The sequence below is a fragment of the Haliotis rubra genome, unplaced genomic scaffold (genome assembly GCF_003918875.1).
Source record: "Haliotis rubra isolate DU_JTF1 unplaced genomic scaffold, ASM391887v1 Scf540, whole genome shotgun sequence".
Taxonomy (NCBI): domain Eukaryota; kingdom Metazoa; phylum Mollusca; class Gastropoda; order Lepetellida; family Haliotidae; genus Haliotis; species Haliotis rubra.
Genome location: NW_025767236.1, coordinates 311,197 through 332,620, shown reverse-complemented (window position 1 = coordinate 332,620; position 21,424 = coordinate 311,197). Strand labels below are relative to the sequence as shown.

The 21,424-nt window shown below is 39.9% G+C and overlaps 1 protein-coding gene across 5 annotated transcripts in view; it reads left to right on the top strand.

The window, feature by feature from the left end:
* The window catches only part of LOC124253436 (GTPase-activating protein skywalker-like), a 50,757-nt gene that overhangs the window by 2,158 nt on the left and 27,175 nt on the right, over positions 1-21,424 (top strand). For 3 of the 5 annotated variants that reach the window (XM_046687205.1, XM_046687204.1, XM_046687201.1), the window contains exons 1-2: positions 8,163-8,294; positions 20,866-21,409. In XM_046687205.1, the coding sequence (XP_046543161.1) occupies positions 21,019-21,409 (391 nt within the window). In that variant the 5' untranslated portion in view covers positions 8,163-8,294; positions 20,866-21,018. Of the gene's footprint in view, positions 1-8,162; positions 8,295-20,865; positions 21,410-21,424 lie in introns of those variants that run through there. The other 2 variants (XM_046687202.1, XM_046687203.1) reach the window with 1 other exon arrangement.

Here is a 21,424-nt window from a genome sequence, read left to right as displayed (position 1 = left end):
TGAATAAGTGCTAAAATACACATACCAGGTGTAACCAGTGGACCAGATGCATTGTGAATCATTTTATGACCTCATCAAACAGGGTCGGTCTGTGACGTCTTTGTTAAGGTCATGCTGCCTACACCTCGCCATAAAATATAGAAATACGATGCTATTAAACTTTAAAATTAAAATTCATTATAATACCATTTTCTTATGAAACAAGGAATTGGAATTCAGTGTAGCCATATTTGTTTGTGATGTCTATTTTCTCTTTCACACGAGAAAATTCGGATCGGCTGAAAAGTAGGTCATTGTCTGAATACTAGTGAGTGAGTGAGTGAGTTTAGTTTTACGCCGCACTCAGCAATATTCCAGCTATATGGCGGCGGTCTGTAAATAATCGAGTCTGGACCAGACAATCCAGTGATCAACAGCATGAGCATCGATCTGCGCAATTGGGAACCGATGACATGTGTCAACCAAGTCAGCGAAACTGACCACCCGATCCCGTTAGTCGCCTCTTACGACAAGATAGTCGCCTTTTTATGGCAAGCACATGGGTCTGAATACTAGTAGGTTAATGAGACTCATGTTTCGGTTTGTGGCGGAAAAGAATGAATCAAACGTTGAAGAAAGTTTAAGATCTTGGGGAAGAAAGTTCCACATCACTCGCAGATTCCAGTAGCAAGTCTTAAAGACGTTATTAATCTGAGCTTCCGTGGAAAGCGTTGGGTCCACCAGGACACCAAGATCTTTGAACTGAAATTCCGTGTCTGAAACATTAATGGTGTGTATGTCCACCTTTTGGAGCTGCTGCTTTGTTCCGAAAAGGATCGCTTCAGCTTTATCGCTGTTCAGTTTGTGTTTGTTTGTGGTCATCCAAGATTTCAAGGACTTGGTGCAGTCGGCTATATCAAGGAGAGCTTCAGGTGAGTTCTGAGGACGAAATTGGTTGTACAATTGACAGTCATCAGCATAGGAGTGATGAAGGAGACGGTGCTGTGAGATGATGTTTGAAGTACTGCCACAGTATAGGACGAATAGCACTGGACCTAGAACAGATCCTTGCGGGACACCATACTGCAAGTTAACAGTGGATGACTTGTCATTTCCAATCATTACAGCGCAGTCCCGTCGATACCATACTGATGCTGGAGTCTGTCTAGAAGAAGGTTGTTATCGATCGTATCGAAAGCTAAAGACAAGCAGCACAAGGGCTGCAATGTTGCCATGATCAACTGCACGGCGAATGTCATTGATGACACTTAGCAAGGCTGTGTCAGTATTATTGAACTTGCGGTAAGCTGACTGGAACTTTTCTAGAAGAGAATTATTTGCAAGGTGACATTTGAGACGAATATGAAAAGCCTTTTCAATGATTTTAGACAGGAATGCCAGGTTTGAGACGGGTCTGAAGTTTTTCAAGTTTGATGCATCTAGGTTGTCCTTCTTGAGGAGAGGCTTGACAAGAGCAGTTCTGAAAATCTCAGGAAATGATCCACATTCAAGACTCTTGTTCACGATGCTTGTGATACATGGAAGAAGTACATCCAAATGCTTAAGAACAATCTTGGTTGGCACCGGGTCCATGGCACAGGTAGTGGGCTTTGATGAACTAATAACCTCACGTATCTCTGCGTTCGTGAATAAAGCGAGATCAGTCAGGGGATGCATACTGTACTGATCACTGTTATACATGACGTCTGGGGACACTGTGATATCATCATAGAGATTTTGTCGTATCATGTCAACTTTGTCAAGAAGAAGTAACCTAATTTCTTCACTAACGATTGTGAAACGAGGACAGAGACGTAACATCATTTTGGCAAAGTGTGCGCTTTTCTCCATTGATCAAATGTTCCCGGATTTTTACGTTTGTTTTGGAACATATGAAACGCTCAAGTATGTCTTCTTAAACCACTGCCGGGCTCCATGCTCGATGTTATTACTTTGGACCAATTCTGACTGACAGACATCGTAATGAGCGTATACAATGGGATGGTGAGAGTATCATGGTCTGGGGTGGAATAAGTTACAATCACAGGACTGCCTTCATGTCTGTCAAGGGAGAGTTAATGCCCTTTACTACCGTGACCAGATTCTTCAGAATCACGCCTTGCCATTCTTCAATCACCACCAAGATGTCCATACTTTTCAACAGGACAACGCATGGGCACACACAGATAGACTTTCCATGCAATATATGGCCCAGCAACACATCCCGGTAATTCATTGGCCAGCACTGTCACCATATTTATCCTCTATTAAGCGCTAGTGAGACGAAATTGGTCAACGTCTTTCGCGGCGACAACAGATGCGTAACATCAAGGAACTTGAGGCTGCACTTCTGAAGGAGTAGGATGCCATCCCCCCAAAACACTATTCTGACGATTGGTGACTCAGTGAGGAGACGTTGCACTGCATGTGTTAGTGCAAATGGCGGTCACACGCAATACTGACTTTCCGATTTGACCCCGCATGTGTTTGATCCTTTCTGACCGTGAAACAATTAAATGAATGGGCGTTTTTTTCTGTGTTGTTTGTCAGTCGTTCACCTGTTATTATCCACTAAAAAACAATCAATTGCTTACACGTGCTATTAGTTATCTCAACTTGTGTAAGTGGTGCGTTTTCAATGCTGGTGTGTATATTACAACAAGTTGTTGAGTAATTCATCCAACAACAGCCTCGTGGAATCTTTTTCTAGCACGATAATGCGAGGCCACATACGGCATAGCTGACTCAGAACTTCCTCGCCAACGCCAACATTCAGGTTTTACCATGGGCGGCATATTCACCGGATATGAACCTAATCGAACACGTATGGGACTATCTCGATCGCCAACACAGACTTTGTTTCTCTGGACCAGATCGGGTAACCAACAGGCCGGGCGTAGTGCTCATGTTTTTGTGATTTTTTTCACAAAACGGTACATGCTAATCGTTTCTGATTGTTCACACAAACACCACAAATCGATAGATAAATACATAGAGCTAGACATGTTTGTGTGCTACGCGATCGTGCCATGATGATGTTTAACTTTAAGAAATATTATACATATACTAGTCAAATAAAGAAACTGTGCATTGTCAAAATATTATCCCAGTTGATAAGTACGATAAGAATGTCAAAGGTACATATAAACTTTAATGGAGGGATCATGAGACCATAACAAGTCGGGAGAATTTCAATTGAAAAGTCAATCACAATGACGTCACGGGTATTTCCACCATCGGCATTGAGAACAGCAGTGCATCGACGACGCATAGGGCCTATCAAACGTGCAAGGAAGGCTTGTGTGATGTCACGCCAGATTCTCTCAAGTTCTGTTGCAAGGTCAAGGACGTTATCTGGCAGATGAGAAGACGGCGTAGACGTCGATCCATCTCGTCCCAAACATGCTCTATCGGGAGAGATCCGGTGAATTTGCAGGCCAAGGCACTAAGTCAACGTTGTGGTGTTGCAAGATATCCATTGCAACCCTTGCCGTATGTGGGCGGGCATTGTCCTGTTGGAATGTTAACCCAGGGCCATGACGTTGCAGAAAAGGAATTGCCACAGGTCGAAGAATCTGATCCCTGTAGCCCACACCAGTTAAGTTGCCCTGAACAATCACCAAAGGAGTTCTTTGGCGTGCTGTTATTCCACCCCAAATCATCAAGGAACCACCACCAAAGCGATTCCTCTCCAAGACACAGGCCTGTGCATAACGTTCTCCCACGCGTCTATAGGCACGTTGACTTCCATCACTATGGTAAATGTTAAACCTAGACTCATCTGTAAAAACAACATTTCTCCACCCAAAAAAGGGTCTGCGGACATGATTTCGGCACCACATTCGGCGAGCTTGTCGATGACGTTGTGCCAGGATAGGCCGTATGGCGGGACGTCGTGGTCTGATCCCGTCACCCTTACCCATCTGTCTTGTCTTGGCGTTGTTACACGTGGACGTCCAGAACGTGGCCGATCGATGACGTCATTTGTGTTCTGGTAGCGTCTCACCAGTGCAGAAATGGTGTTCCGGTGGCAGTGAAAATGTGCAGCCACTTGTCGTTGAGCCATTCCCCCACGGACCATCCCAATGGCCTCATGACGTTGTGCAGACGTGAGCCTTGGCATGCTATGCGTTTCAATAGCTGTTTAAATTTTTGAACGATCGCAAGGGCAGGGGTTGAGCTTTCCAAAGTGACAGTATTGTGTGGCATTCATTTGCTCTGTTACTCTTTCCCGGAATAACGTGCGACAACGTATTGCACGTCTCAAGGACGAACCCACTGATGTCACGGAACGTGGCACGTGCATGCATGTTGGATACATGTCACTAATCTCTGAGTTTAAATACTTATGTGTCTACACAGGTTTGATAAATTTAGATTTTAAATTTTGTATGCACAGTTTCTTTATGTGCCTAGTATAGATAAAAGAAATAATGATCATCACCATTATGCATCATCAATGCGATAAACCTCTGGGTAAATATGACGTCATAAATGTGGGCTGTCCGGTATTTACACATTACGTCACAATAGATTATGTTTGTATGTTGACGTCACACTGGTAATGTAACGTGCTACACCTACTTCCCCAAACCGAGCACTTGTTCCTCCTTTACCCCTTACTATGTATTGGTTCCAACTGTGTTCCAAAACTAACTGATTGTAGGGAATGTTAGGGACATTCATACAAGCCGCTCGCCCTCCGCCTTTGGGGAGTACTTAGTACCTTAGACAGGCTACGTGAAATTTTCAAATGGTCTTTGCAATTTACACACTTTGTGAGCTAGTCAATATCCGTATTCAATTTTCTACGAAAATGGAGAAAGTATTAATTATCCGATACAAAACAATTATCTCAGTTAATTAATCGTTTAAAAAATCATCTGTAATGGCTTCAATCTCATCATAAATCGGTTGCATGAACTTCAAATGCATTGAGATGACCGCGAACAATCAAAACAATGGATTAACAAGCAGTGTGAAGTAAATATTGCAATGCTCAACGACATCACTACCCATGTTGTTATCCCTACAACTTAACTGGGGAATATATACTCATGGAAACAAATAAGGGAACACATGAAAGCACAAGTGTTCTTTTATTTATTTCCAGAATTTCACCAACAGTGCAATACATACCTTGTGAAGAAACCTGGAAAAGAATAAAGGAACACTTGTACTTTCATGTGTCCCCTTATTCGTTTCCATGAGTATATGTGCAGTAAAATACGGTCATATCTAGGGCTGGGACGATACACTACTAGTATGTCACGATACGATACGTATTTTACCTGCGATACGATACGTATCACGATTCATACACCTTGAAAGAATGGCACAGTATTAAGATTTAAACTGATTTATTTCAAGGTATTTGTGTATAACAATAACACTATTGTAATAAACAAGCAAGAAATCTATCATACTTGCCTATTTTGCTCTAAATAAGTACTTTAACATGTGTAAGATAAAACTGTTTTGAAAAAAAGTATCATTTTGTATCGATACATCAGTCGACGATACGATAGCTGTATCAAACTTAAATGTATCGCGATGTATCGGTGAATCGTCCCAGCCCTAGTCATATCTAACTCAAAGGTACCAGTAATTGTACTTTGGTATTCCTGTAGTTATACGCATTTCGACTATAGTATACATAGACAGACAAAAAGACAGTTCGTTACAAGCAGGTTCGATATAAGCGTAGTTCACCGTAAATGTAATAAAAGACAAAACAAATCCAGCTTTACCAAGCATCGGTGGAAACGTTTATAAGAGACAAATGTATTGCGTAATAAATTGTATCATAGGCCACATATATGTCAGCCGTCTTTTCAGTACAATACAATACAGAGTGCTCGTATTCTCCCGCACCCCAGATATTGACACAAGTAACGTGCATCACTGCTGTCTTTCGTCATGCATTCCTCGTCCCTCCATGTTTAGAAGCCATATATATCCATCAAATTACGGAAACAATGTGACATGTTCACCATACGGTGACGACAGGAACACAACTACCAATCACTCGCAGGCAGACCGGACATGTCGGCCAATGTGCCTCACCTAATTATGAATAATATTACCGTTGACCCCTTTGCAGTATATAATAATACGCTTCAACTAATTATCCTCGAAACTGAGATTGGTACAGTGGAGTGGGAATGACACCGTCTGGTTAAACGAGTCTTTACTGTATTGACATTCTCGTTTGCTCATGAAAGATTATCAATAAGGATATGTAATCCACTGGTTAATCGAGGGTAAAGTGGAAGACTAGTTTATCTGTTACACGCACCTGGTATGTGTCACGTACTCTACTCATCTACATAGGTTGTTACATAATACGGATTCCTCACCTGTTTTCGCCACAATGGCCCTTATCTGTTTATCTGCACTCCCACCAGATTCAAGCCTTTGTATAACTGTCTACCCAGTACACTTAATGGGCGAAGTAAGTTTACCCTGTGTTCAAATATCGCGATCGTATGTTGTATAGAGAGTAAAGTCATAAGTTATCCAGGATCATTGAAGTACATTGTTTTGTGAGAGTTCGTTTAGAATAAGTATGTTTGTGAGAACAAATTAACAGAATTCAGACATTGGTTGTGTTGCAAACACCATTGATGGGTGTAGATCTACAATCGGCCACATATTACCTGTTCAGTGTACAACACGTTCTAACAATATATTGATGGGTGTAGATCTACAAACGGCCACATATTACCTGTTCAGTGTACAACACGTTCTAACAATATATTGATGGGTGTAGATCTACAATCGGCCACATATTACCTGTTCAGTGTACAACACGTTCTAACAATATATTGATGGGTGTAGATCTACAATCGGCCACATATTACCTGTTCAGTGTACAACACGTTCTAACAATATATTGATGGGTGTAGATCTACAATCGGCCACATATTACCTGTTCAGTGTACAACACGTTCTAACAATATATTGATGGGTGTAGATCTACAATCGGCCACATATTACCTGTTCAGTGTACAACACGTTCTAACAATATATTGATGGGTGTAGATCTACAATCGGCCACATATTACCTGTTCAGTGTACAACACGTTCTAACAATATATTGATGGGTGTAGATCTACAATCGGCCACATATTACCTGTTCAGTGTACAACACGTTCTAACAATATATTGATGGGTGTAGATCTACAATCGGCCACATATTACCTGTTCAGTGTACAACACGTTCTAACAATATTTTGCCGTTGTGATGAAGGAAAACATTCTTTTCCCGTCGACTGAGAAAACAAATGTAGATGATGAATATATGCAAACAGTCATTTGCCAAGGCTCTGGAAATACCGTAATGAATATAATCTGCAAAAGATAATTTAGATACTGGCTCGTATAATGCTCCATATATATACAGATTGACATAAATTGTATATCTTCGAGATTTCCGATAACAAACGATATAACCAAAAAATAATACTGATTGTATTATTTTGGTTTTACCCCCCCAAAAAAACAAAACAAAACACAACAACAAACAAACAAAACCCAAACAAACAAAAAACAACAACAACAAAACAAACAAACGGAAAACAGCAAACAAAAGAACAAAGCAAAAACAACAACAACGAACAAACAAAAACAGAGAAAAAAACCCAGCAATATGACACAAAAAACAAAGCGAAAAAAACAACCCAACCCCAAACCCAGCAACATATAACGATCACACAATATGTCATGTGACACGCTGAAATGTAATTTCACGGTCTGATGACGAAACGTGGTCTCGTGAGTTTGGGAGGATTTGGATACTAGCATTAGTAATTAACATAAGATGCAATTGTTTTCAGATGCGTTGGTATGACTTGTCGTGCATAATGTACATCAAATATACATGTTTCCTGACTGGTAAAGTCAACATCAGCTGATCCCAAACCAATGTCATGTTACTTTCGATTACTCATAACCACGAGACGTAGAATAATTAGTCCAGTAATACTCTAATCTTAACTTCATTTTTTCGTGTTCCTGATACAGAGTCTGTATGGTAAAATATGTACACAACGACTGGAAACTTCCGAAATTTAAAGCACTGACGACACTGCTTCGGCCAGGAAGACTATATCCCTGTTGTAGAGTATCCCTGCTTCGGCATACTCCTTAACACTCACGTGGTTTTGTTTACCGGCTGTCAATGAAATCTCGCGCTGTCTCGCGGAATCACGCGACAAATCCCCGAGTGCTGAAACGAAACTCTTGGTTATCTTGCACAAGACTCATTGACAATTCCACTGTGATAACGCTTGTTGTTTACTCAAACTTTAAAGGTAAGTGTATCACATGTACGGTTCTTATATTAGCGTTACAGCCGCCTTGATATGCACAAGATTGTATGATCATTCGATTCATCGTCACCAACATTCTCAAGGTAAACAATCGCCCTTTCAACATTTTCTTCGCTTTTGAAAACCGACCAGTGTTGACACAGATACAGATTCATTGAAGTCGTTTAAATACTTATTATCACCAAAATGACAGAGAAATAACGAAGCTGAAAAATGTATGTGACACCACTGTGGATGTTCTTGTCCATTGTAATATTAACTGGTGCTTGAGGTAATGGTGTATGGTGCTATTATTAGGTCAAGGGGAGGGGTTGTAATAAGGAGGTGGGGATCAACATTACTTCATCCGGTCACAAAGTTTTCACATTCTGAGAAAAACATCACTCACTGTGACAATGTACGTCCTTACTAACACCACATTGTGCATAAACGTGATGTTTTGAGGTGGGAAGATTCTCACCCTGAAACTACTGTACCATTAGGTCAGAGACCACATATTGGTGTATGGTCTCTGATTAGGTCATTGCTGTAAAATAGTGAAAGTATCTCAGGGACTGCTTGTTTTTGCTAACTATAATTATTGTTCACTAACTGAAAGGCTGTAATGATCTGTGAACATGACCAGTGGCATGACAGGCGTAACACCTACCAGTAAGTATAATTTGAAGTAGATTTTGTTGTTGGCGTTTAGATTATTTTCTGGTGAATTTCCCTTCCCCTCCATACTTATTTGAGTTTGTTTACCTTTACAACACCCCGACCCCACACTTTTGCACTGGCATTTAGCACAGAACACCCACCCACACCAATCTACAGCAGCCCCTCTACGAGATATTTGATTGCCAGATGAAATCGTTTTTACTCAATAATATTTCCATCTTAATTATTATGATAACAAATAAAACTATTTTGACGTTTAACTTCATCTGCCAGAGGTATAATATGTTATGACTGAAAACAACCCCGAAGTCAATGTACGTCTTTAAATTTTTCTTTTATTATCATAATTAATTTATTAGTATATTTTTATGTTTCGGAACTTCATAAGAAGTACGCAATCTGTTTTAGTGAATTTATAAATTGACTGTAATATGATTTTATAGATTGCCTACGTGAATCATATTTCACACACACGCTCAAAGTGCGACATTGTGTATGTTGTCTGTCTCATCAAACTTCACGGCAAAAAAAACTGAAGTGGAATGATTCTTTAGGATGTTAAAAACAAAATACAAATATTAAATCAAAACTGACTATAGTTAGACCAATATTATCAGGCCAATAGCTTGTTCGAGGAATGTATCCATCAATATCCACATAAAGGAATGATATGCCATTCATCTGCAGCTGACAATGATACCTGTTCCATGTCATGTGTCTTTTAACAGTCTAATAATACTAATATGCACAAAGTGTATCAATCATTATAACTAGTGATGAACAGAAATGTGTTTTTATGTACAGACAACTTCTTTATTGCAATTGATGCTATGATTCGATGTATATATTGTGTATATATGGTGTATATATGGTGTATATATTGTGTATATATTGTGTATACGCTGTGACGTCGCATTGACTGCAATAACGAAGTTGTTTGTGAAAAAAGTAATGTCCTTCCTTCAAAGGATTAACGGCCAATATGTTGATTGATTGCTCGTTGTTGTGTACTGTAACTAAATTGCTTTGAAAAGAATGGTGGAAATCATGAAAATAGTTGTCATGTTGGCTATCTTGGGTGACCAATGAGATTATAGACCAATGTGAATAACCTGAAACGTCTAGTTGAGAAATTATTGCTAGTTACTACTTCTTTGAGTGGCATTTTGAAGCTGGTATGATAAACAGGAACGATTTTATTGATAAACAACTTCACATCGACTGGAATAAAGAAGAATTTGACAATTAAACTGGTGTAGGTTTATATCACCAAACATGGGTTACAGCAAGAGAGTATTAAATTAATTGCTGTATTGCATGCAAATTTGAAGCACTGACTAAAACAAATTAGGGGTTGATGCTGTTTTGAGGAAACTAACAGAACTTCATTGTTGCATAAGAAATACATGTAAGCATTTGCGATGTACTAAAATTCAAAACTGTTTGTACTTATTTACTTAAAGGTCACATGCAACGTAAAACACAACTTTGCAGATTCTGATACCTTTCGGTATGGACTTACCAAAACAAATCATCAAAAATGCAAATTCAACTTATAAAGTTGAAAAATAACGCGATGAAAAAAACTGTGCGAAATCGGAGTTCAAACGATTCACTAATTTTCCCCCGACTTTTCGGGGGAAAACTGGTTTCAACAGCTGGGTCGCGCACATAGCACGTGCGCAGTGAAATAGGTTCACGCAACTTGGAAGCGGGCTGTCCGGTGAATACTCGGTGAAGGCTTTGGTGTGAGCTATTTTCCTAATGTTTTGTTGATATCTCACAGGCGCGAGCTTTTTATATGTTAGGACAGTTAATAAACTGTTTATAAATTCATTTGTCTTTTTCACCACAAGTTCTTCTTACCGAGTCACTTTCTCAGTTCGATACTTAAAAGCAATGTCATTATTTAGCGTTGACAGAATTTCTAACTGTGATATAGATATGTCGTTGTCGCAGACAAAACTCAATGTCTTGTTTTATTGACACCTGGTGTGTCTGCCTGCCTGTCTGCTAATGACAATATTCAATACACATATGCGATTACTGACCACATGCAATTTGAACTTAACACCAATCAGGCTATACACCATAAACAAAACACATTGATTTATGGCCCGAGTTCGGTCTCTGTCACATTATGTAATTACACAGACAGGCAGGTGTGATACTTGAACACATGACATGTTATGATGTCTGTTGATTGCAAAATGTTATACACAAAAAATGAGCATGTATTTACAAAACCCAACATCTCTCTATATACACACACAATGAGCAGTGGGGGGCATCTGCAAATGAACCAGCCGTTACACTTGAGTGCACACCCACCCAATCTGACTGGCTTCGGTATCCCGGCTGCTTCGTTTCTTGGGAAGTAAACCCAAGTACACAATATTGCACTTTTGATTTGCGATTGTATGCTTATAATTTTGTTTATATGTTTTTTCATAACCAGCGATGTATATTATATGTCACAAATAAGTGATATTTGTGTTTTAATTATGTTTGATTTTTGGGTTGCATGTGACCTTTAAGTAAATTTTCAGATTTTTCTAGCAATGGCAAAGTGAGGTTGATTAAGTTTACGGATTCAAATAAATCAGATGTATGTTTTAAATATCATAGGTCAATAGGTCAATAGGTCAATAGACATTACAGTGTTACAGGACATGATTAATATCGCCGTAAAAAACACAGAAATAGATCCACATTGGATCAGTCATCATACCATCCACACATCAAAATCACTGCTGGGATACTTCATTACAATCAGACAAGAACTACCGGGGATATTTTCAAATAACAGCATTAGGGCTGACATGAAAATGATACGTATTGCGATACGCTGATCAAAAACCGGTATTTTGATTTTCATTCGGAAAACTTTGTAACACTCGGAAATCTTCGGATATTTCCTTGTTTCATGTGTGCCAAATATTATTTACATTTTTATTTTGTCATGATTACCGGTAAAATTTTTATTATAGCTTAATCAAGCATAGTGATTTTGTTGTCTTCATGCTTTATAAATCAATGATTAACTCTATTATACGTAGTTTTTTGTTTAAAAGTACTTCTTGCAATATATTGCAATACATGCTTTCGCATCGCAATATATCGCAATATGAAAATTCTCTGCAATACCCACCCCTAAATGGCATCTGATTGGCATTCGCCGTTCTTATTGTCCCATTTATTTAGGTTGAAGAAATTCTTCCAAGGTGGACAGTTGCCCAGTCCCTGTTCCCGCCGGGGTCAAGGGACCAGGGTCTGACCACCTGGCAGGTAGGCGATTGTTGGCGCAAAACTTAGTCACTCTGGATCAGTGCCCCTTTAATAAATCCAGTATTGCCAAAACCTAACATTGTTTTTTGAATCTCACATAATAACAATCAGAATTCCTTGGGCCTGAAGTATTCCTTCCAGGATGTGTTTTTTGTGCTTATGCTGTGTACATGATATACACCACGTAGTGTAGATGACCAACAGTCTAGGTATTTTGAACCATTAGCCACACAAAATACACATCAATCTTCATGATCTTCATTGACTTGCTGAACCCCCCCACCCCCACAGGTGAGGAGAGGAAATGGTCCCCAGCAACTGATGCTGGTTAGTAGAGTCGGGGCGGTGAGGTAGTCCCGTGGGTAAAGGGTTTGCCTGTCACGTCTAAGACCCGGGTTCAATTCCCCACATGGGTACAATGTGTGAAGCCCATTTCAGGTGTCCCTGCCTTGATGTTGCTGGAATATTGCTAAAAGCGGCATAAAACTTAACTCGCCCACTCACTCAGACTGAGTCACCTGGTTGATGCCACGTCATTGTACTTTGAGGATACGTATCATTGCTCACAATATGAATCTATTGATTCGGTGATTGTCTGGTCCAGACTGGATTATTTTACAGTTTACCATAAATATAGCTGAACATTTCTGAGTCACAGTGAGTGTGGCCTTAAATACAAATGAAACAAAACTGGGATGTGATTTGGTAAATCAATTGAAATTGTTCACCCAGAATCAGATGGACTTGATAAGGGTCACTATGTTCCCTGGCCTCAGAATACAAATGAATTAATCTGTCTACACGCTAAAGATGTCAGTTTTGGTTCACATGTTATAAATCTGCTGTGATCATGATGATGTTAATATTATTTGAAGATAAAATTATGATTTGTTTTGAAGTACAAACCAATGGAGTCTATAATGCTAAACAGACCCGTGATGGTCCGGGTTAGAATATTGGCCTTCAGTAACCCATGCTTGTCGTAAGAGGCGACTAACGGGATCGGGTGGTCAGGCTCGCTGACTTGGTTGACACATGTCATCGGTTCTCAATTGCGCAGATCAGTGCTCATGTTGTTGATCACTGGATTGTCTGGTCCAGACTCGATTATTTACAGACCGCCACCATATAGCTGGGATATTACTGAGTGTGGCATAAAACTAAACTCACTCACTCACTACTGCTAAACATCAATATCACAGTGAATCGTTACAACCCTAAAAGTCATGTAACCATGGTTACAAGGGCACACTGTGACCTGTGAGGCCCATGTGTTTCTTGGGGATGTGTGCTGTACATTGAAGAATGCATATATACACATACTGCAAAACACGCCAAGGTCACGCATGTAGGTTATGCACACATCGGCAGGTTTTCCCGAGACGTGTGTATGTTGACTCAATCCTGCTTTCCCCACATGATAAATACTACAGTTGAATGTCAGCTCTGACTAGATGATAGGCAACAATGAATGAATTTCTTGTTTTCATTTTGTTGTTCCCAGGTACCTTTGCAAAAGAATTTTAATATGTGTGATCTCCTGTTTCTTCACGTGACCAAACATTCCATGTACAAATTGGTGTTAAAACATTCAATGACACTTGTCGACAGCTTATGTATACATATGTCTTAAAGGCTTTTGAGAAGATAATATAATATAAATAGTAGTATAGTACCACTGCTCTTGCCTTACGTCTATTTAAATGTTGGCTGAAAATTGAATGATAGTTTATTGTGGTCTTTAAAGTAAGTAACATGTTTATTGTTCTTGTATCCCATCCTAAGACTCGTGTCTCTTTCAAACCTAAAATTCAACATATTATTAATTATCTTGATAATTAAGAATTGTGTCCTACGAATGTTCACCCAGTCCTCCTGCAGTGGTTTTGGCAGCTGTTGGAGGTTCTGTGGCTGCTGCTGCTGATGTGATCACCATAAATGTCCAATGGAGTTTACATCTGGAGACATCAAGGGCCATGGTAGTACTTAGGTGTTGCAGTGTCGGGGCGGTGGGGTAGCCTAGTGGTTAAAGCGTTGGCTCGTCACGCCGAAGGCCCAGGTTCGATTCCCCACATGGGCACAATGTGTTAAGCCCATTTCTGGTGTCCCCCGCCGTGATATTGCTGGAATATTGCTAAAAGCGGCGTAAAACTAAACTCAGTCAGTCAGTCAGTCAGTGTTGCAGTGTCCAAATAACATTTCCTTGTTTGGAAGGACGTGTGGCTGAAGAATTTATCTGTGTAACGCTGTGCCATTAAATTGCGCTTGACATGTACCAAGTCTGTTCTCATGGTATGGGAGCCCTAATCATTACACTCCCGCCACCAAACCTGTCCACTTCCTGAATTCAATTTGAGCATAAAAATCCCCACGACATCTGTAAACATGATGTCTTCCGTCTGTTCGGAGAAGCAAAAAACATGACTCATCACTGAAAATACATATCACGTTCTGTCCATACATTGTGTACTTTACACCATCAACATCAGAATCACACCGTGAACGCTGGCAGTCTCCGGCCAGTGCCAGCCTCGGGTAGACAGATCCTCCTCGCTGTCTTTGCTGAAATTCTACACAATCCTGGTATTGCTGAAGATGTGTACATGGTGACGTAAGGGACAAACCTGTTCTGCTCTGTAGTTGAGACACATAGTCGACTGGATCTCGGTAGGTCGTGGTGCGTCTGATAATGGTTCCATAGTCTTGTAATGGTGCTTGGTGAAAGCTGACTACACCCTACATTGTGTGTCTGCAGTTGGCTGGCTACACCCTAAGCCGCATTGTCTGTCTGGAGTGGCTGATGACATTGTTGCGTTGAGCTTCTCTTGGTCGTGGCATGTTTTAACTTTTCAATTGCTGTACAATTGTAATAACAGACAAATGACTATCCATTGTTTTTATTAGCCCATGCACGTCTTTTTCATGTTGTGACCTGTGAAGAATTGATCTTCAGTAACTCATGCTTGTCGTAAGAGGCAACTAACAGGATTGGGTGGTCAGGCTCACTGACTTGGTTGACAGATGTCATCGTATCCCAGTTGTGTAGATTGATGCTCATGCAGTTGATCACTGGATTGTCTGGTCGAGACTAGATTATTTACAGACCGCCGCCATATAGCTGGAATATTGCTGAGTGCGGCGTAAAACTAAACTCACTCATGTTGGTGTGTCTGGCCACCACACCACACCACAAAACGTATGTGGGCAACAACGGAACACAATTATAACATTGTGCATGTGAAACAGTCACCAACAATCAAGTTGCTTCCTGCTGTACATCTGTGTTGTGTTGCTTGGACGCTGGGGTTTGGGACGCTTGACAACAATTGTTAATTGCATGAATAACTATGAAAACATGCCATTAACTTATAAAAGAATTCTTTATCTTAACAACCCATAACTTGAATATTGACAAAAGGAAACATACTTCCTAAAATTTAATTTGTTGTTTCATTTTTCTGAATATTGATTAGTCTATCGAACACATTGATAATTACTAATGCAAATGAGATCAAATTGACCGATTATTCGATCAATCACTCCTGCACTAATTGTTAGAGATATTAATCCTATAACAGTCGTATGATTGTCGGTTTATGGAGACATAAATAGAAAAAGACTTCCAAAGTTGCATGGTTAGCCAATCAGACGAAGTGTATTTAATCGGTCTCACCTCCAGCATTATCTAGTTGTTGATCACAGAGTGGTACAGGTACACAGATGGTGTTTTTGCTTAGTCAGCAATATTCCCTCAGTATAATGTCAGCCTGGAAACAAGTGTATCTTCTCCAATAATTAACCTGTGGCTTGAATGCCATCTCCTGTTTAAGAGCTACATTATTGTCGGTGGCCCCGTGTGTGACCTTCAGTGTTTTTGTTGCGAGACTGTATGCATCGGTGCTCATGGTATCTACCATTGGTGAGTCTAAGGCGTGATTAGTCATACTCATAGGTGTGTGTGAAATAGGGGTGAAATGGTATACCACGGTATTAGCAGAATCACGGTATTTTGCCTTCGGTTCAGTATACCGTAATGCAATCCAAAAAGTCAGTATTCTGCCTTCGGTTCGGTATACCGTAATGCAATCCAAAAAGTCAGTATTCTGCCTTCGGTTCGATATACCGTAATGCAATCCAAAAAGTCAGTATTCTGCCTTTGGTTCGGTATACCGTAATGCAATCCAAAAAGTCATTATTCTGCCTTTGGTTCGGTATACCGTAATGCAATCCAAAAAGTCAGTATTCTGCCTTCGGTCGGTATACCGTAATGCAATCCAAAAAGTCAGTATTCTGCCTTTGGTTCGGTATACCGTAATGCAATCCAAAAAGTCAGTATTCTGCCTTCGGTTCGGTATACCGTAATGCAATCCAAAAAGTCAGTATTCTGCCTTTGGTTCGGTATACCGTAATGCAATCCAAAAAGTCAGTATTTTTCTGCATTATGATCATATCTCATATGCCGAACAGAAATTATCCGAACTGAAGGCCTTGTACCTCAATACGTACCATACCGTGGTAAGAGCATACCTTTTCAGTGCTTTCACCCCAAGTGTGAATATATTGAATGTTGAATAGTTACAAGAAAAAGCTTCAAATAATTCAGTGATAACTTATATCGTGGTTATATGGATAGAAAGTGTTCAGTTAACGAGCTGTGTATAATGTCAGGGATTGAAATAATGCTTAATTTGGTGCCATGGCATAGTAAATGCTGAAATACCTTTCAGTGTGCCCTGGTGGCACAACTATAATTATAAATCAATGCTATGATTCATTTAATGGAAAATGTGATACATTTGACCAACTCAAATGTTTCAAGAAATAGTTTTTGCACCTCATCAAGCTGTTTATCTGTTTAAACTCACAGCTTGACATTGGCATGACCATTTTTAATGCCCTCGCGCATAACAGGAAATCCTGTTTGGGATGATAACATACTAGTAGCTTGTGTTAGTTTATGGGTCCAGGACACATGAAGCTGACTGTTCTTGCAATCATGACAGTCTTCAAGAAATTCAGTTCTCAAGTTTGCAGGTTTACATCACGTTTACTGATTCATTAAAAAACCACGTAAAACGAAATGACATTTTCGTCGTGACGTTCGAAGTTTATTTGGATAATCAATAGGTATGGGCACACTTATTTTCACAAAAGCACGCATAAATTATCCTCCAAAAAGTTGCATTTCGATCCCTGTTACCAGTTCTGCAAAACGATTTTTCATAAATTCCTATTTACCAGATTACAGGCTGTTGTAAATGAATTAGAATATTTCTGACAGTGCCCTAATCTAAATCTCATGCACACACACACACATGCACGCACGTATGCAAGCACCCACCCACTAAAGTGGTTACTATCAAGAATTTTTTCAAAATATCTAGCAAGTCATCTGTGGCCCTAGTTTCCAGGTATAAATTCCATGCTGTGTCTCTCGGAATGACATCCGGCAGCATGAGGAGCTCCAGGCTGTCTATGGAATGAAGTGTCTGCTTCAGGAAGCTGTCATCTTGTCTGTGTCATTGTATCAAGAGAGAACTCTCCGATCGCTTGTCTTTATTATTCTTGTTAGTCCTGTGTATTCCTGATAACCTTGCTTCACGAGGCTTAGAATGAAATCAGTACATTTTTGTGATGTCGAAAATGATAAATTTTATTATCCCCAATGTCTCTATCCTGTAATGTTCTTTTGTGCTCGGTGTGAGACGTTTACGACCAAGCCTGGAGGCGTTGCGGTTAAGGATGCCATTTGTCATTTATAAAAGGTGACAATTAAATATTTTTCAGGTGAAAGTGTTTCCAGAATATCTAGGTGACCTTATTTTATCTGAGGAGACGTGTATTCTTGATTGATGTGCACCATATATAGATATTTTCAGAGGAACAGTTTCAGAGTAGAATCCATGAGTGATATCTGACAAAGCCACATGGCTCAGTCCGATAAATGATTATTGAATGATGTACAAGACAGAATAGGGGAGAGTATTGGTATTGAAGTAGTTCAAGACTAGTCGAAAGTAGTGATAAAACTGTTTATATAGCACCTTCTATCCAACTGTTAGATGTTCAGCAGAGGTATCGTTTATTAATGTTCCGTTTTTGAGTGTTGAATTTTGTTGAATTTGTGGAGGGTATGTTTCTGAGAACAGGAAGATTTTTAACATTTTCCTGAAGAAGCTCTAAGGTGAAGATTTAAAGGGCCCTTATATTGAAATGACATGTATAGCTCGAGGACCCCAGAGCCCTGCACCCCAGAGCCCTGCACCCCAGAGCCCTGCACCCCAGAGCCCTGCACCCCAGCCCTGTTTAGCTGCAGCCGCTGATCATGCTCACCTCAAGAGTATGGCGCATCTTTGACTGATGTTGTTGCAAGGGTGTGATTGTACACAGCTATGCAGTATGCCCTAAGAGGGCCCCATTGTCAGGTTATGATATCAGTTAAATAATTGTATCCATGAACCTATATAGGGCCCCTTGGTCATGTTTTAATGTGATATCAGCTGAATAATTGTATCTGAGGACCTATGTCATGTACATGGTATAGAGGGCCCTTGTCATGTTTTAGTGATATGAGCTGAATAATTGTATCTGAGGACCTATGATAATGTCATGTACATGGTATAGAGAGCTGAATAATTGTATCTGAGGACCTATGGTAATGTCATGTACATGGTATAGAGAGCTGAATAATTGTATCTGAGGACCTATGGTAATGTCATGAACATGGTATAGAGAGCTGAATAATTGTATCTGAGGACCTATGATAATGTCATGTACATGGTATAGAGGGCCCTAGTCATGTTTTATAGTAATATCCCAGCTATATGGTGGCGGTCTGTAAATAATCGAGTCTGGACCAGACAACCCAGTGATCAACAACATGAGCATCGTTCCACGCAATTGGGATATGATCATGTGTCAACCAAGTCAGCGAGCCTGTCCACCTGATTCTGTTAGTCGCCTCTTATGACTAGCATGGGTTACTGAAGATCAATTCTAACCCGGACCTACACGGGTCTTCAATCAAGAAGTTACCCGGTAGATGAAGTACATTTTCTGTTACACTCGACAATATTCAGACATCTTCATGTTAATGTGGTAAATATAGAGGACAAACATGCATGCTTCTATCATATTTGTATTAGACAAAGTGACTGGAGTTATATGGTGAGTGAGTGAGTGGTGTTATGTCACTTCCAGCACCAGAAATGGGCTTTACACATTGTACCATGTGGGGAATCAAATCCACTTTAAGCATTAGTTTATGCCACCCCCCCCCAGAATTACATGGACATTTCAGGCCTGATGACGGTTTGGTGGTGACATTATATCCAGGCTAAAGTCATGATGCACACTCAGGATCCAGCAGAATACATGACAAATCAAACACAATCACTTAATCAAGTTAATGTATGCTTATGAGCATGTGGTCTGCCTGGTTAGTGCTACATCATGTATTATCAACACAACGGAAGGACAGAATTTATTTTATATTCATCGTAGTGTGTGTCCTGTATGCTTGTATAGGTTGCTAATACAATTTTTTGGGAAGATTAATGAACTCAATTATAAGTCGGGTCTGATTTTTGAGCTCCTTTTTCTGGTATCAAATTTCCGACTTATAGTCAGTCATATACGGTAGCTGAAATGTATTAACAATCTAGTCAGACCCTGTATATAAATGTTTAAATACAATACAGTATTCAAAATCCTTTTGTTGAACTCCAAACCCATGTGTATTAGAATACATTTGTTGATTGCTAAAGCCAGGTGTATAAAAATAATTTGTTGAACTCCTTGCCACAAGTGTATTAAAACAATTGTATAAAAATCCAGGTGTATCATAATGTTTCAGTAAAATTCCAAATTCCAGTCAAAACATGCCTTTTTAATCTCCTGTATTGTATAAAAATCGTTTGTTGATTTCTGAACACAGTTGTATTATAATACAGTTGTTGAACTCAAGACCCCACTGTAATAACACTTGGTTGAATAGGAAACCTACAACTTTATGTAAAACAACTTTTGATTGAATAACAAAACTAGCATCATTATGGATAATGACTTTTGGTTCGAATAACAATATTAGCAGTTTTGCGGATAACAACTTTTGGTTTGAATGCTAAAACTTGTGACTTTATGGTTGACATCTGGTGTACATTCATGTATATTTTCTTCATTTATTCGCGAACTTTTAGAATACCATTCAAACAATTACATTTGCTAAACTCCAGATCCAGGTGTATTAAATACATTAGTTGCAGGCCCAACCTGCGTCGTCTCTCCCCGATACCTGGGCACAGTGTGTATGGGAGAACATGTCGGATCACCGGATTAACACACTATTTATGTTTGTGCCTCCTCTACACCGTGAGACATTAACAATAACATGTGCAGCCATTAATGTCCTCATACTTCTTTTGTACAGTATTAATGACAATGAGCTACATGCTTTTATTAGAAAATGCCGGAAGGCTTAGGTCAGGGCAGTGAAAAAACACTACTGTTTTTGTGATTGTTGTAAAGTGACAGATGAAAGACATGTTTAAGTAAGAAAGGAAGTACTACTGTCTTAACACGGCTCTTTCTCCTATTTATCTTTCAGACTTGCGAGTGTGACATGTGCCGAATAACTGCCTCAGTCACATGACCAGGTCTGACAGGGAAACGATGGCAAGAGTGGCTGCTTGTACAATGGGACCATGACGTAAGCTGACACGCCCCCTCCAGCACACGTGGGACTGACAGACAATTCATTATGCATGTCAACACCGAGGACCCGGGCACTGTGCAGGGGTCATCTGCTGAGAAAGGTGTTGTGCTCAGAGACGCTACTCTTGATAGTTACTCGGACGGATCGTCGCATATCTTTTCCGAGTTTGTTGACATGGATGCAATACGTCGCAACCTTGGACAGTCAGCTGCGTCGTTTACTTCAGATGACTTGGATGATGGGGATCAGCTTTCAGTTTTGTTTAATTTGTACAAGTTGGGGCAGAAAAAACAACTGAAACAGTTACTGCGACAGTCAATGTGGCCTGCTGACCACATGATCCGCCATTCATTATGGACATCACTTTGCAAGCACCTGCTGAAAGCGGACGGAGATCTCTATGATGAAATGGACAAGGAACTTTTTGGAGATGATGGTAAGAGAATATTTT